General features: G+C 39.8%; 1 protein-coding gene across 2 annotated transcripts in view; it reads left to right on the top strand.

Moving 5' to 3' along the window:
- Positions 1 to 8,855, top strand: part of grid2 (glutamate receptor, ionotropic, delta 2) — a 1,088,972-nt gene extending 1,080,117 nt beyond the window's left edge. For both annotated transcript variants that reach the window (XM_062025903.1, XM_062025902.1), the window contains one exon: positions 6,323 to 8,855. In XM_062025903.1, the coding sequence (XP_061881887.1) occupies positions 6,323 to 6,781 (459 nt within the window). In that variant the 3' untranslated portion in view covers positions 6,782 to 8,855. The remainder of the gene's footprint in view (positions 1 to 6,322) is intronic.
- Positions 8,856 to 17,806: the final 8,951 nt, after the last annotated feature.

The following is a 17,806-nucleotide window of genomic DNA, read 5'->3' as shown; positions in this document are numbered from 1 at the left end:
TGTGATTGTCTCTGAGGACACAACACAGGTCGACCTGCTTAAGTGTGCGCGCTGACTGACTGCCGTGTCTCTCTTCTCGCTCACCTCCCCACCTGTCTGTTTCTCCTATTGACTTCTCTTTGCCACCTTATCATCCTCCCATCTGCCTGATCTCATCTGCCTCTCGCCCTGCCCTCTTTGTCCTTATTTCGTGCGGTGCTTGTTCAATCTTGCATGGTAACATTTTATATGCTACGACTTTTCCCCCACCACGTGCATCGTCCTCACCATCCCCCCCTCCGCCCGCCGCACGCATTGCCGCGGCAAACCAGAAGCAGGCAGATGGCCCGTCTGTCAGGCAAGCTGCCGATCCGTGCCCTCACGGCCCCAACGAGCACCCCCTCGTCCTGGGCGCTCAGACCCAGAACCAGACCTCCAACGCCTCCAATGCCACGACCCCCTCGGCCACCCGTTACCAGCCCCCGGCGTGCTGCGACATCCCTTGCGCCCTCATCGTGCGGCACTCCTACGAGCCCAACAACCCCTCCGAGCTCGCCCCTAAAATGAGAATGACCACCTTCACCACCTCACCTCCCACCCCAAGGTTATACATACAGTAAAACATATAAGTAAGGGCACGTGCATTTCCTTACCGCGTGTGTGTAATGAGGCCTTTCTCGAAAAACTCTAAAAATAGTGTCCAGTCGGAAGTCGATTCATATGGCCCCATTGGTCGCGGTTTACCTGACACATGAAACGTGACGAATTTAGGGGGGTGCACTATCCACTTTATAAAAAATGGGACCCATTACCTCCCTGCTTGGCACTCAACATCAAGGGTTGGAATTGGGGGTTAAATCACCAAAAATTATTTCCAGGCGCGGCCAGCGCTGCTGCTCACTGCTCCCCTCACCTCCCAGGGGGTGATCAAGGGTGATGGGTCAAATCAATCAATCAATCAATCAATCAATGTTTATTTATACAGCCCTAAATCACAAGTGTCTCAAAGGGCTGCACAATCCACAATGACATCAGCGGTTCAGCGCCCACGTAAGGGCAAGGAAAAACTCACAACCCAGTGGGACGTCGATGAGAATGACTATGAGAAACCTTGGAGAGGACCGCAGATGTGGGTAACCCCCCCCCCCCCCCCCCCCCCCCCCCCCCCAGGGGAGACCGGATGCAATGGACGTCGAGTGGGTCTGGCATAATATTGTGAAAGTCCAATCCATAGTGGATCTAACATAATATTGGGAGAGTCCAGTCCATAGTGGATCTAACATGATAGTGGGAGAGTCCAGTCTATAGTGGATCTAACATAATAGTGTGAGAGTCCAGTCCATAGTGGATCTAACATAATAGTGGGAGTCTAGTCCATAGTGGATCTAACATAATATTGGGAGAGTCCAGTCCATAGTGGATCTAACATAATATTGGGAGAGTCCAGTCCATAGTGGATCTAACATAATAGTGTGAGAGTCCAGTCCATAGTCAATCTAACATAATAGTGGGAGTCCAGTCCATAGTGGATCTAACATAATAATGAGAGTCCAGTCCATAGTGGATCTAACATAATAGTGAGAGTCCAGTCCATAGTGGGGCCAGCAGGAGACCATCCCAAGCGGAGACGGGTCAGCAGCGCAGAGATGTCCCCAACCGATGCACAGGCGAGCGGTCCACCCCGGGTCCCGACTCTGGACAGCCAGCACTTCATCCATGGCCACCGGACCTGTATCCACCCCCTCCACAAGAGAGAGGGGGGCAGAGGAGAAAAGAAAAGAAACGGCAGATCAACTGGTCTAAAAGGGGGGTCTATTTAAAGGGATGCAAAGAATAATTTTGCCACACGTAGTGTGTGTGTGACAATCATGGGTACTTTAGCTTTTTAACGTTATCCCGCTGGACGGCAGTAGAGTGTCAAAATATCTTAAAATGTTTTTAAGATAAGCGTGGCTCGGTTGGTGGAGCGGCCGTGCCAGCGACCTGAGGGTTCTAGGTTCAATCCCCGCTTCTGCCATCCTAGTCGCAGCTGTTGTGTCCTTGGGCAAGACACTTCACCCACCCGCTCCACACTGGTTTAAAAATGTAACTGGGATAATGGGTTTCACTATATAAAGCGTGTTGAGTCACTAGAGAAAAGCGCTATACAAATATAATTCACTTCACTTTTTGTCAGGTTCAAACACTGATTACATCTATTAAACAAGACAAGAGGCAAAGAATTAAACAAAGACAGAATTCAATTTGGACTCAATATTGAGGAGAGTCGTCTGTACACTGTACCCTTGCAAAGTATCTCAGCACGCTCTGCCAAAAGATCGCACGCCTCCTTCTTTTATTTTGGACTATGCTGTTTCCAAAGGGCAAAGGTCGCAACATGTTCACAGAAAAGGTTAGTTCAAAAAGAGGTCCATAAAATAGTTCAAAAAGACATTCGTAAACTAGTTCAAAAAGGAGGTTCAAAAAGAGGTCGTCTGGAAATTGGGCAGACCCTGTCTTCTCTCCGCTTTGAAGTCCTTGGGTTAGAACAATATCTTTCTGTTGATTACCATACATGAAAGAACACAGAAACACCTTCATCTTGCTTTCCCCCCCTACACAGTGGAGTTTTACGAGCCTTACTCTTGGTAGGTTTCAAAGACAGCTTTTGTTTTCTCACCAGACCCTCAATGTAACACAAAGTTGTTGTGATAATTTAGAAACAATTATTCTAACATTTTTTTGTGGCAATTCCAAATTTGTCGACAGCGTCCGTTGCTATTCAAAGTGGCGTTTTCCATCATTTTCCGCAGACTGCATTGCAAAATGGTTAACCCGCCACCTTCCTCTCATGCGAGATCCACCCAGGAATGGGGCCATATGAATCCCTTCTCTACTGTATCATAGCGCGACATGGGGTATAGATATTTTTACAGATAATACTTGATCCACCAAAGTAATGCCTTCACATTCTCATAGATAAGAGGAGATGTTTACTTTTTAGAAAGTATAATTAAAACCACTTCCCAAGTCAGTCCCCTTACTCACAACGGACAGGATTGACCAATGGTGATTGCCTCTTCTCCTTCACGCTCCATTCATGTGTCATCACACCAAGTCTCTACACACCCTTGTTGAATTGTTCAGTGTGTGTATGATAGTGGTGGGAAAAGCATCAGTGGCCCCCAGTCCTCGCCTTCTTCCCACTGTCCCTTCCCTAATAGGCAACCAGGGGGTGCCTCCGCTGGTCCCCTCTGTCCTCCGGCTTCCAGAACCCCTTGACACGAAGGACACAGTAGGTCAGTAAGTCTATCTTGATGCCCCCGAGAAACATTTTGCACCATCTGCAGAAACGTGACAACCCACAGCCTCCCTTCCTGTCACCACCCACACCTGAGACCCTTACCGTACCTCACCTGAATTACAACGCCACCCTATGAGCCCCGTCCTTACGAGCATCACCTCATTCCTTGCACACCACCATGTCCGCCTATCCAAAAAAGAGCATGAAACACCTCTCACGCAGTGTCACCATCCCTAGGACTTGTGAATAAGTTTTGTTTTAAGTTTTATTTAACCCTGGATGTGATGGTTGTAGTAACAACCACACCTTTTGACTGAAGACTTAGATCCATATCATGTTTAAGCGATACAGTCGTCCCTTGTTTATCGTGGTTGATTGGTACCGTACATAACCATGGTAAAAGAATTTCCGCAAAGTAGGATTATTATCAATAATTCAAATATGTTCATAGTTAGAGCATAAAAACTGAATAAGCCTCTAAACAAGGATATAATCACCTTTCCACTTGTTTCACCCAACATAGTAGCTTTGAGTGTGTTCTGCTGTAGATTACAGCACTCACTGTTCATAGTTAGAGCATTACAACTGAATAAGCCTCTAAACAAGGACGTAATCACCTTTCCACTCGTTTCACCCAACATAGTAGCTTTGGGTGTGTTCTGCTGTAGATTACAGCACTCACTGGTAGCCCGGAGGTTCCCCCAAGCGTCATTGTTAAGGTCGTCGCCCGGCCACTACAACAGGGTCACGATGTGGAAATACTTTGTCAAATCCTGGGTAATTCCTCTAAATTAGAACTGGGATTCCATGTGCTGATACCACGGGTGTAAGTTGGTCAATTTGGCAGTCGCAGCTATGATCGTTAGCTTTGTTGATAGCATTCCGTGTTGTTGGCATTGGTTGTCTGTGTTGTCATTCCACGTTGCTCAAGCTAAGGCTGTGTTATTGATGTCGAAGATTAAGTGCATTTTGAAATAACAGAGTTGGTCTTCACTTTGACCGGACAGCTGCTGATAGCAGTCTCAGTTAGCCTAAAGTATTGCGCCTACTCCAATGTTACACATCGCTCATGTCAAAGTCTCACCAATGTGGAGATGTTTTATTGATGAATACATCAATAAACAGTTAAAGATGAAGTCCACCAAAAAGTTGTTCTGCAAAAACGTGTTAAATTTGAGAGTCGCAACTATGATCATTAGTTGTGATGTTAGCATTGTATGTTTGCATCGCGTATACCGCGTATTCATTCCACATCGTTCAAGCCAAAGCTGTGTTATTGATGACAAAGATGAAATGAATCAAAAGAGTTCATCTCAACTTTCCAAGGACAGCTGCTGATAGCTGATAGCAGTCTCAGTTAACCTGAACTGCTGCTCCGAGTCCAACGCTATGCCCAACTGGTGTATTTTGACATCGCTCGTGTCAAAGCCCTACCAATGTGGAGACGTGTTATTGACAAGCCAAGGGTTGAAGATGAAGTCCATCAAAAATTTGTACTGAAAAAACCTGGTCAACTTGAGATTGAAGATCGAGTAGCGCTAAGATGTCTGTGTTTTTGTTAGCAGTGTTCAACTTTAACCCCGGTTAATTTCCATTAGGTAAAATTCCAAATGGTTAATTTAGTATATCGTTGAACCGTGATTGATTACTGCACTATGACAAATTCACGGTGATACTGCCCATTTCTAAGCAGCCCAGGTGCTAATCGCTACCAAACACATTGACTGTCAGGTTCAAACATCGATGACATCTGTTAAACAAGACAAGAAGCAAGGAAATAAACAGAGACAGAATTCAATTTTGCTCAATTTGAGGAGAAACGTGTCGACCTGTAACCTCTTACAGTGTCACCCACGCGCTAAAGGAAAAAGGTTCACGTCTCCTCTTTTATTTGGATATTCTCTGTTTATATAACAACAGCTGTTTCTAAAGGAATGGGGGGTATGTAAACAGCCATTGTTTTCGGTCACATTAACACAAAAGAAAAAGATGCCTCGGGCTTGGACTGGTCCTGGATCGAGCTTGGGCAGGTCTTGGAACAAAATAGATAACCCCTCCCGTCTCCTCCCATCGTACACAATGGAATTTTACAAGCCTTTGGCTTGGTACAACAAAGACATCTTTATTGATCGTCTCAACATAATAATAGAAAATAAGATAAATACTGCACTGTAATATATATATAATACATCAATAGGAAATATTTCAACACTAAATTTAGGGCAAAAACATGTAAAATACGCTGAAAAAAGTCTGTGACGCAGTGAAGCCACGATATTTGAAGTGCGATATGGCGAGGGACGACTGTAGTGTAAGTGAATGTGACTTCGCATGAAAACGAGACGTGTGTCTCAATGTGAATTCTTTGGTATTTCGGCCATGTGACAGCAGGTGACGGAATGTGTTTTGCTAGCATAAAGTTCTGCTGTATAGTTTTGTATGTTGACACTCTGGAATGGTAAAGCACACAGCACGAGCGGTGTGTTTTCTCCAAGTATTCCAGGTCCTTTGCACTCCCTTAGAGACTTTGTTGAAGTGTTTTGTACATTTTCCTCTCTCTATCTCTGTCAATATCCTGACCACAGCTATCCCTTCCCACCATCTTTTCCCTTCCTCTCCTTTCCTCCTGTCACACACACACACACACACACACACACACACTCGGTCATCACACCACCTTCACCCCTGTGATAACCTAACCCTTCCGGAATCATCCCAAACCACGTTGGGGTTGTGTTGATGCCGTCATCATTGTGTATCGTTTAACACTCTCCTCTTTCCTACGGCTATGGTTGTTATCCATTTATATTGTCAAATGGATGTTGTTTTGATTGATGACGCAAACCATCCCGCTCTTGTCTTCTCTTTCTAATCCTTCCTTTTCAACAACTTTATCTTCACTCTTTCCTCCATCTCCCAAACTGTTTACCCAACTCTCATTGATTTCCTTCCTTACTTGCCTCCATTTAAAACACTCTTTCCATCGTTTGGACCATCTACCGTCACTGTCTTCTGTTCTCCATTCTCCTCCTTCCCTCGCCCCCTCTCTCCGCCTTGCAGGACGATAAGGAGATCGACCTGGAGCACCTACACCGCAGGGTTAACAGCCTGTGCACAGAGGACGAAAGCCCCCACAAGCAGTTCTCCACCTCTTCCGTCGATCTGACGCCCCTCGATATGGATGCGCTGCCCGCCGCCCGCCAGGCCTTAGAGCAGATAAGCGATTTTCGCAACACGCACATCACCACCACCACCTTCATCCCCGAGCAGATCCAGACCCTCAGCCGCAGCCTGTCCGCCAAAGCAGCCGCCGGGTTCTCCGCTGGCTTCGGCAGCGGCGGCGGAGTGGGCCTCCAGGACCATCGGACTGGTGGGGTCGGCCCTTTCAGGCAGAGGGCCCCCAACGGCGGCTTCTTCCGCAGCCCCATTAAAACAATGTCCTCCATCCCCTACCAGCCCACTGGCCCTGGACCTAACTTTGGATACGGCAACGACCCAGACAGGGGTACTTCCATATAAGGTGCTTGGAATGCGGTTGGTTTGTTCAGGGGGATTATGAGAGGGTTATGGGAAGATGATGGGGCTTATAAAATAAACACAATGTTAGGGAGTTAGCGGATAGACATCTGTGTACATACGATCTTCTACCGTTTCAGTTTCTGCTCGGGTGATTCCATTTTGTATGAGAGATGCTGGAGGTGGTGTTCTGCTTGAACATTCCTTTTCGGTATAAGTGCAAAAAGGGTTTTTTTTTGTTGTTTTTTTTGCTTTATCGATGTCGTTCTTGTGATTGCTTGGGGGGATTGTTTTGGGAGTGTGTGATCTTTTTGTTTGATAACACGAGGATTGCCTCGTATTCTTGAGAAACTGACTCCTGTTCCTGTCTAAAACCGCCCCTGAATTACTCCTCATGGCTGGAATTCACAAGTGTGTTTGAATCCTTAGGACAAGACTCCTCTAACTTCACCACCACATTGCTCAATTTCCCCCTCCCACTCCAAATGTCAAATTTTCCGAGGCGATGCTTTGACTGAACCTACGGCCAAGACAACTGAACAAATGCAAAACACCTTCCTGTGGTGCACTCAGACCTTAAGACAGTGCGTCTAAACGACACCGTAGGAACAGTAGTTGGTCCGATGCGACTTCCCCTGAACTGTCTCTGCCATTTCGGTGCATCCAGCCCGTAACTTGACTCGACCATTTTTTGATGCACATTGAAGACTTCTTTGTGAATCCCACTGCACTGCACCAGTGCCCACAGACATGTAAGTGATTGTATGTAGAGCTCTCACATGTACTGTATGCTCTTCAAGTCATGTCGAGACCTTTCAGACAGACTCTTAAGAAGGGTACAAATTAAAAGAGAAGCTAGTGGGGACAACAAAACCCAAAAAAGGATTTCAAAGCAAAGGCTTGATATGTCTTTTAATAAGATTTGTTTTCCCCGCCCCCCAAAAAAATATTTTAATGCGTGGAATGTGTTTTGGTCACGAAAAAAAAAAAGAACATTGTTCCAAGCTGTCTAATTGTTTGAACTGCTTAACTGAGTAATGCTGTAGTCTCTGTTCTTTGCTTCATCATTCAAACGTTATTATTTGAATTTTGTTTCCAACGCCGCCATGACTATTTAGCTAAACAATTGTTTTCCAAGGTCACATCATGTTTATTCAGTTTTTGTTACGCAACATGGGGTTTTGCAACAGTATTTCCAAAGGTCTAAGCATAGTGGAACCAGCAGCAAAGGAAGGAATGTCATGAGCAATCAGATTTTGGAATATATTACAATTTCTTTTTCTGTAATGTTTAGTGTGCTGTTTATATGACTTGTTTTTAAAGTGCCAATTAATTCCAACAAGACCATTAAGGTGCATTTCAGCTCAGAAGAAGCGGGTGCGGTACAGAACATTTTGGTGAAAAATGCAATCAAAGCTGTTTTTGCCGACATTTAAAAATTTATAATGTTAGATGTTTAGAGTTTTCAGTTTATATTTAAGAACAAAAATGTTGTGCATTAGAGAACTCGGCCAAAGCGTTAGATGTTATTTTCCTATGTTATTAGGCTGCAGTAGAGCTACTGAATGGCAAATAGAAGACATACGTTTATAAAGGTTTTATTTAGTATAAATGAGAGACATTGTTAATGAACAAATGTATATTTTACACGTTAATGCTATTTTTGTTAAACAAAAAGGAAACTGTATCATGATGAGCTATAGTGCTGAGCTTATTTTCTTTAAACATGCCAACAAACTCTTTTGCTTTACATCATCTACATATTTGGTTCATTTTATTTGCTGGCTAAAATAACAAAAATTTGGCAAGTTCTTGATTAAAAAGAAGCATGCACAAACTTGCTCCCGTGCTATTTGTTGCCTTTTTTTTTTTTTTTTTTGGTTTTCATTTTAACATAGAACTACAGGATTCTACTTGATGATTTTCAACAACACGAACAAAAGAAAATATGATGTACAGTATTTAATATAGGCCTATTTTGTTGTATGTGTTGCATATTATTCAAAAACTGAACAAACCGGAGGCATCTGTTACAGGTGGCAAAGCTTTCTGTGTATAATTTGTCTAATAAACAGGTTTTCTACAGTGGGATGGTATTTGTTGTATTTGTAAAGACAAATCGACTAAAGGATCATCCAAATTCTTTAGCCCTAGATGAAGCCATGTGAGACTGTGGCCACTAGATGCCAGCATAGGAAAGTACAACATGAGCTAAACAGGTGGTATGGTTTATATAAATGTTTACATATATTTAATAATGTCTACATTTGCTATAGTTGTTTTGTGTGCGTTTTGTGTGTGTGTGTGTGTGTTTTTGCACCCTGGTCATATTTTGCTTTGGAAGGTGAAAATGACTGTTTTAGGAGGTATCAATGACTTGGACGTTGTAGCTTCCCTAAGTGACCACAGAGTGTCGCTGTTTCCTCCTGAGATAGCCAGATCATCGTGGGAGCGTCATTATCAGGTAAATAGCATTTGTTGGTTTGTTTCTATTACTTTTCCATACATTTTTTTTTAGCAATGCAGGTTTTTATATATAAATATATTGTTCTTAGGAGCTCTGTGATTACCCAGCAAACTATAATAGGTCAAAAAGGTTAAGCATTAAATGTTGTTGATCATTTCTTCTGCACAAAAACTATTAGAATAGATTGTTAGGGTGTTGAACTGTACCAAAAAAAAAAAATGTTTTCGTTCATTTTTCTTATGTTTTTAGAGTTAGAAAATAAATAAAGAAACAACATTTAGGAACAAAATGTAAAATTCAAAAAAAGAGAAAATTATGATGGTATGGTAAATTTGTCATTATTTACTTATCCTTATTTACCTATCTGAAGATGTAATTTAGGCGTTTTAGTCATATTTGTCTTTCTAATCTACAACAACGATCAATGGATTATTGTGTTAATTTCAAATATGCACTTATTAGGTGCAATTTGACCAATAAAAGCAAAAAACCCCATATATTTTAGTCACATTTGAATTTCTAAGCTAACAATCATTAAACTAAAGAGATGAGTGTGTTTATTTTTTAAACAGTGCTACAGGTGCAATTTGATCAATTTAAATGCCAAAAATAATCATTTGAGGCACATTTTACATGTTTTACAAACTAACAATCACCAATAATCAAATGGATAGGAAATTAGGTGCAATTATTATCAGTACATGAAAAAAATATATATTTTAGTCACTTTTCTTTGCAAACTAACAATCATAACCTTCAAATTGTGTTTGTTTTGAAGAGTTATAAGGTGCAATTTGATCAATTTACTTGCCAAAAGTAATAATTTGAGGCACATTTTACATTTTTACAAACTAACAATCACCAATAATCAATGGATAAGAAATTAGGTGCAATTGTTATCAATACATGAAAAATATATATATTTTAGTCACTTTTCTTTGCAAACTAACAACCATAACCTTCAAATTGTGTTTGTTTTGAAGAGTTATAAGGTGCAATTTGATCAATTCACATGCCAAAAGTAATAATTTGAGGCACATTTTACATTTTTACAAAGTAACAATCACCAATAATCATCAAACTATCAACGGATAAGTAATTAGGTGCAATTGTATCAATAAATTAAAAATATATATATTTTAGTCACATGTTTCTTTCCAAACTAACAATCATAACCCTTCAAATTGATGGATAGTTGTTTGTTTTGAAGATTTATAGGGTGCAATTTGATCAATTTAAATGCCAAAAATAATCATTTGAGGCACATTTTACATTTTTACAAACTAACCAATAATCATCAAACTATCGATGGATAAGTAATTTGGGGCAATTTTATCAATAAATGAAAAAAAACATACATTTTAGTCACATTTTAATTTCTAAATTAACAATCATCAAACTAAATAGATGAGTGTGTTTATTGTTTAACAATGCTGTAGGTGCAATTTGATCAATTTAAATGCCAAAAATGATATAATTTAAGACACATTTGACATTTTTGCAAACTAAAAATCACCAATAATCATCAACATATCAATGGATAACTACTCAGGTGCAATTTTATCAATAAATTAAAAAATGTATATATTTTAGTCACATGTTTCTTTCCAAACTAACAATCTTAACCCTTCAAATTGATGGAAGTTGTGTTTGTTTTGAAGATTTATAGGGTGCAATTTAATCAATTTAAATGCCAAAAATAATAATTGAAGGCACATTTTACATTTTTACAAACCAACCAATAATCATCAAACTATCGACAGATAAGTAATTAGGTGCAATTTTATCAATAAATGGAAAAAAAACATACATTTTAGTCACATTTTAATTTACAAAACTAACAATCTTCAAACTAAATAGATGAGTGTGTGTATTGTTCAACAATGCTGTAGGTTCAATTTGATCAATTTAAATGCCAAAAATGATATAATTTAAGACACATTTGACATTTTTGCAAACTAACAATCACCAATAATCATCAAACTATCAATGGATAACTAATTAGGTGCAATTTATCAATAAATGAAAAAAGAGCACATACATTTTAGTCACATGTTTCTTTCTAAACTAACAAATACCCTTCAAATTGATGGTAAGTTGCGTTTGTTTTGAAGAGTTAAAAGGTGCTATTTGATGACTTTAAATGCCAAAAATACATAAATGAGGCTTATGTATTTTTATCAAGTCAAGCAGGGGCGTCACTAGCTTTTAAGGACAGGGGGGGCTTAGCCCCCAGGAGATGCACGGGATGCGAGCGAACGTAGCGCACGAGCACAAAACTTCACAAACGGCTAACAAAGACTTAGAAATTAATCTAACCTACAGGACCGCAAGCAAAGTTGCAGAGAAAATGCGGACTGGATTTTGAGTGATGTGGGCATTTTCTATATGAACAAGTCCAAGGACCGCAAGCAAGGTCGCAGAGAAAATGCGGACTGGATTTTGAGTGATGTGGGCATTTTCTATATGAACAAGTCCAAGGACCGCAAGCAAGGTCGCAGAGAAAATGCGGACTGGATTTTGAGTGATGTGGGCATTTTCTATATGAACAAGTCCAAGGACCGCAAGCAAGGTCGCAGAGAAAATGCGGACTGGATTTTGAGTGATGTGGGCATTTTCTATACGAACAAGTCCAAGGACCGCAAGCAAGGTCGCAGAGAAAATGCGGACTGGATTTTGAGTGATGTGGGCATTTTCTGTATGAACAAGTGGAATGGATTGGATACCGACGCACTAAAGGGGCTCTCTACCTTACGCTATGAAGTGAGGGGAAACTGAGTGAATAATGACAGGTTATATGATTATTTATTGAAACTCATATTCGGGCCACTTTATAATGAATATGTCGGCATGTATTTGTAAAAAAAAAATAAAAATAAAAAATTGAATTTTTTTTTTTTTTTTTTTAAACACCAAATTATTTAGGGGGGCTTAAGAACATTTTAGGCCTAACAACGCCAATGAAGTCAAGTATTATATCCCAGTGTCATGTCACTTCTGTACAAATATGATCCATCAATCTCAACTCTTTTGTTTAAGAGAGGGCCAAATGTCTCCATTTGAGTCCATTTCACAGGACTCCTGTCTGATGTGGTGACTTATAGTCCTATAGACTCAGTGAGCCACAGTCCGGACTTGAGGTCCCTCTCGTGTCCCCCCCCGCCCCCCCCCCCCCCCCCCCCCCCCCCCCCCCGCACTCCAGCCTTGTGCCTGTCGCGTCCCGGTCTCCCAGGAGACGGGAATGAGGACCGGCAGCACGCAGACCAGCACCCTCCCTCTCATCCTTCCTTCTATAGAGGAGGGGCCAGGGGGGCCGGGGGCCCCCACAAGCATGACCAATGGAACATAGAGTCTCCATTGTGGCCGCGACACTTTAATAATGGCCGGCTACAATATCCAACCTGTCGGTAGCCTCAGGAGCCCGGCTGGGGACGTTGGGCGAGGGAGGGGCCTTGTAGGTGGAGAGAGGGGGCCAACGCTCGGCGCCAGACCTCTGGTCCCTTGCAAGACGTCCCTGTGATGGATGCGTGCATTGAAAATACACATTGCTTAACTCTTGCCTTTATGAATTAAACTCTGTAAAACGTGACCAGTATTTCACAGCATTTAACAGTATTTTTCACAGTAAAATACTCTGATCATAGTCCTTCGTCTTATCACAAGACTCGTCTCCTAAGGCGTTCCGTAGGATTCTTAACCTTTTTGATTTTTGTCCCCCACAACAGGGGGTCCTGGGACCCACTCAAATACTGTATTACACTGAATTAGTCATCTTACTCTTAATTTGAATGGTTTTAATAATCATATCTAATCTACAGTTGGACATGATAAACCTTGTCAAATGATCTCGACGATTATGATCAAGGCTTTGGTCAGGCTGATTACAAAATACGAATCAAATATACTGCAAAAGAAAATAAAAAACTAGACAAAAAACTGATGAAATATACAATGATGCAGTGCTAAAATACATAAATTCTAACTAAATGAATAATAACTAATAATAATTGTATATATATATATATATATATATATATATATATATATATATATATATATATATATATATATATATATATATATATATATATATATATATATATATGTATATATATATATATATATATATGTATATATATATACATATATATATATATATATATATATATATATATATATATATATATATATATATATATATATATATTTATATATATATATATATATTTATATATATATATATATACATATATGTATATGTATATATATATATATATATATATATATATATACAGTATATTATACAGTTCTCAATAGAGCAGAATATACGTTAGGTCAGGAAAAAACACAGAGGCTATTTCATCCCTACAAGCCTGTTTGTTTGTATATACATATATACATATACATATATACATATATATATATATATATATATATATATATATATATATATATATATATATATATATATATATATATATATATATATATATATACAGTACATACATATACATTTGTATATATATATACAGTACATACATATACATATGTATATGTATATATATATATATATATATATATATATATATATATATATATATATATATATATATATATATATATATATATATATATATATATATATATATATATATATATGTAGCGGGGGTGTATATTGTAGCGTCCCGTAAGAGTTAGTGCTGCAAGGGGTTCTGGGTATTTGTTCTGTTGTGTTTATGTTGTGTTACGGTGCGGATGTTCTCCCGAAATGTGTTTGTCATTCTTGTTTGGTGTGGGTTCACAGTGTGGCGCGTATTTGTAACAGTGTTAAAGTTGTTTATACGGCCTCCCTCGGTGTGACCTGTATGGCTGTTGACCAAGTATGCTTTGCATTCACTTGTGTGTGTGAAAAGCCGTAGATATTATGCGACTGGGCCGGCACGCAAAGGCAGTGCCTTTAAGGTTTATTGGCGCTCTGTACTTCTCCCTACGTCCGTGTACACAGCGGCGTTTTAAAAAGTCATACATTTTACTTTTTGAAACCGATACCGATCATTTCCGATCTTACATTTTAAAGCGTTTATCGGCCGATAATATCGGCAGTCCGATATTATCGGACATCTCTAGTTGTAAACAGTAAGTAGGTTAGTTATAATTATTAAATATGTTAACATTTGAGTGGGCTCCGGGCCCCTCTGTAGTGGAAAAGTTGGGGCCTGACGTCGAAAAAGTTGAGAAGCCCTGCCTTAAATCAGTTTAAATTTACAGTATTTTGTTGTGATGTACAGAGGACTATGATTACAGTATTTACTGTGAAATAATATGAAACATAAGGGTATTTGTTGAAATGTTACAGTAGGTTTTAACTACAGTATTTTAGTGTGAAAAATACTGCTAAAATGCTGTAAAATTCTTCTGAATTTTGTAGTATTTTCCTGCAAATTCACAATGACATGTTTTACAGTAGTACGTGCAAAATGACAACATTCTTCTTTTCATGACAATGCAATATGTCTTCCCCCTCCTCTGTGGGCCATTGTGCAGTCAACATCAGGCTACTACTGTATAAGCCAAGCTCCTTCATTCTCAATTGAGCGAGCTGCAATTAGGCTCCAAAATAGGCCATTTCCACCCAGCTATTAGCACACATGCTCCATTAGCCGCCTTGCACTTTAAACTCTGCATCCCAGTGAGCATGCGTGACTCCTCCCCCTTCCACGCCGCCTCCTGGCTGTATATGATGTGCACGATCGTAATCACAGGTTACACTCGTGCATGTCCGCGTGTGTCAGACGGAGACTCCACAGCTCACATGTCCCTTCCCTGTGAAGCCTCGCGTTCTGAGGGCCCGATCTAAAGAGTTTGGAAGCGTGACAAAAGCCCACTGAAACTGGAGAGGATGTGGGAGAATGAAAGGATGGATGGAGAAAGAGCGGCCGAGCCCCAGTTTGTCGCCTCGCCACAACCCACCCATCTTCTTTTTTTTCCCCCCTGAACACAAAGCTTTAAGTCGCTCCAAGACTTTGATATGTTCATCTCTAGCTTTTATTTGTTGCATGCCTTTCTATTTGTTTGTCTTCAATATCATTCCAACATTTATTAGAAACTGTGAATTCTCCAAGAAAACCATATTATCATATTCTTCATTATACCTCAGGTAAATATGAAAAGTGTACTCGTCCCGACAATGAAAGTAAACAAACTTTTTTGTGGCCCCATTACTTATCAATATTATTAAATTCCTGGAGGGCCCCCACGCCACGATAATCCTAAAACCACTGCCTCAAATAGACAGTCAGTATGTTATGTCACAGCCTTATGATGCTTCTGTTAGTGTTCTCCTGGGTTTAGTGTTTGTTCCTGCCCTGTGCTTTTATTTTGGCACTTCCTGTTGTGTTGGTGTTTTTTTCCTAACCGCTTCACGTCTTTCTCTAAGCCAGGGGTGTCCATAGTGCGGCCCGGGGGCCATTTGCGGCCCGCAGCTAATTGTTTACCGGCCCGCCACACATTCTGGAAATGCTATTGCAAAAAATAAAAATGAACATTAAAAAAAGTGAGGTGAAATCTAACGATAAAAAGTTGCAATGTTGACACAAAGCTGCCATGCAGGCTGTTTTTTTTTTCTTTTGTCTTTCTTTCTTTTTCTTTTTTTGCCGCTGCTCAAAAAAAAAAAATAATGACAAAAAATCCATGTTATAATTAATTATTTTCAAAGCTCCAATTAGTTCAAATTGTTCACTTTAAAATGTTTTATGTGGTAAATATTGCATATATTGTGTAGTTGCCATATAAAAACAAAGTTTTCTTTGACAAAAGAGCATAAAACAAACAAAATAATAGTTCATACGTAAAATGGACAGATATATCTGAAGTTGATCTCGTAACTTGAGTGATGAAAGTAAAAAGAAAAAAACTAATAAAAATGTACCACTTTATGTGTGGGGCACCTTTTGGATCCCAAATATATTTAGTGGCATTTTATTTATCTTTTCACTGTGATGACTCAAAAATATTAAATAATTAAAATCAATGGTGTCCTGCATTATTTATATTTTAGGGCTCTAATTACTAAATACTGCATATTTCAGTTTTACTATAAAAAACAAAGTTTTTTTTGACAGAAAAGCCATAAAACATTTTTTTTTTTAAGTTGATATAGAGATTTACTGTAAGCGTTAAATAAAAAATAATAATACAAATTAGACTTATTTTTAACATTTTAATAACTGAGACCCTTTATGGTCCCCGGGACCCCTAAAGGTAAAATAAATACAAAAAAATCCATATATTTTGTTATGGTTTGAAATGAAAAATATCAAAATGGCCCCAACATGCTTTAAATTTTCCGTTTGCGGCCCTCAGTGGAAAAAGTTTGGACACCCCTGCTCTAAGCACTGATCCGCTCACCTGCTTTCTGTCGGCAATTACAAAACCCAAAACCAGTGAAGTTGGCACGTTGTGTAATTCGTAAATGAAAACAGAATAAAATGATTTGCAAATCCTTTTCAACCCATATTCAATTGAATAGACTGCAAAGACAAGATATTTGATGTTCGAACTGAGAAACTTTTTTTTTTTTTGCAAATAATCATTAACTTGGAATTTAATGGCAGCAACACATTGCAAAAAAGTTGGCACAGGAGCATTTTTACCACTGTGTTACATGGCCTTTCCTTTTAACAACACTCAGTGAACGTTTGGGAACTGAGGAGACCAAATTTTGAAGCTTTTCAGGTGGAATTATTTCCCATTCTTGCTTGATGTACAGCTTAAGTTGTTCAACAGTCCGGGGGTCTCCGTTGTGGTATTTTAGGCTTCATAATACGCCACACATTTTCAAATGGAGACAGGTCTGGACTACAGGCAGGCCAGTCTAGTACCCGCACTCTTTTACTATGAAGCCACGTTGATGTAACACGTGGCTTGGCATTGTCTTGCTGAAATAAGCAGGGGCGTCCATGGTAACGTTGCTTGGATGGCAACATATGTTGCTCCAAAACCTGTATGTACCTTTCAGCATTAATGGCGCCTTCACAGATGTGTAAGTTACCTATGTCTTGGGCACTAATACACCCCCATACCATCACAGATGCTGGCTTTTGAACCTTGCACCTAGAACAATCCGGATGGTTCTTTTCCTCTTTGTTCCGGAGGACACAACGTCCACAGTTTCCAAAAACAATTTGAAATGTGAACTCGTCAGACCACAGAACACTTTTCCACTTTGCATCAGTCCATATTCGGGCCCAGCGAATCGGCAGCGTTTCTGGGTGTTGTTGATAAATGGCTTTCGCTTTGCATAGTACAGTTTTAACTTGCACTTACAGCTGTAGCGACGAACTGTAGTTACTGACAGTGGTTTTCTGAAGTGTTCCTGAGCCCAGGTGGCGATATCCTTTACACAGTGATGTCGCTTTTTAATGCAGTACCGCCTGAGGGATCGAAGGTCCATAATATAATTGCTTACGTGCAGTGATTTCTCCAGATTCTCTGAACCTTTTGATGATATTACGGACCGTGAAATCCCTAAATTCCTTGCAATAGCTCGTTGAGAAATGTTG

The sequence above is a fragment of the Entelurus aequoreus genome, linkage group LG17 (genome assembly GCF_033978785.1).
Source record: "Entelurus aequoreus isolate RoL-2023_Sb linkage group LG17, RoL_Eaeq_v1.1, whole genome shotgun sequence".
Classification (NCBI taxonomy): domain Eukaryota; kingdom Metazoa; phylum Chordata; class Actinopteri; order Syngnathiformes; family Syngnathidae; genus Entelurus; species Entelurus aequoreus.
Note: the sequence above shows the minus strand (reverse complement) of the source record. Positions and strands in the feature narration are given on the sequence as shown.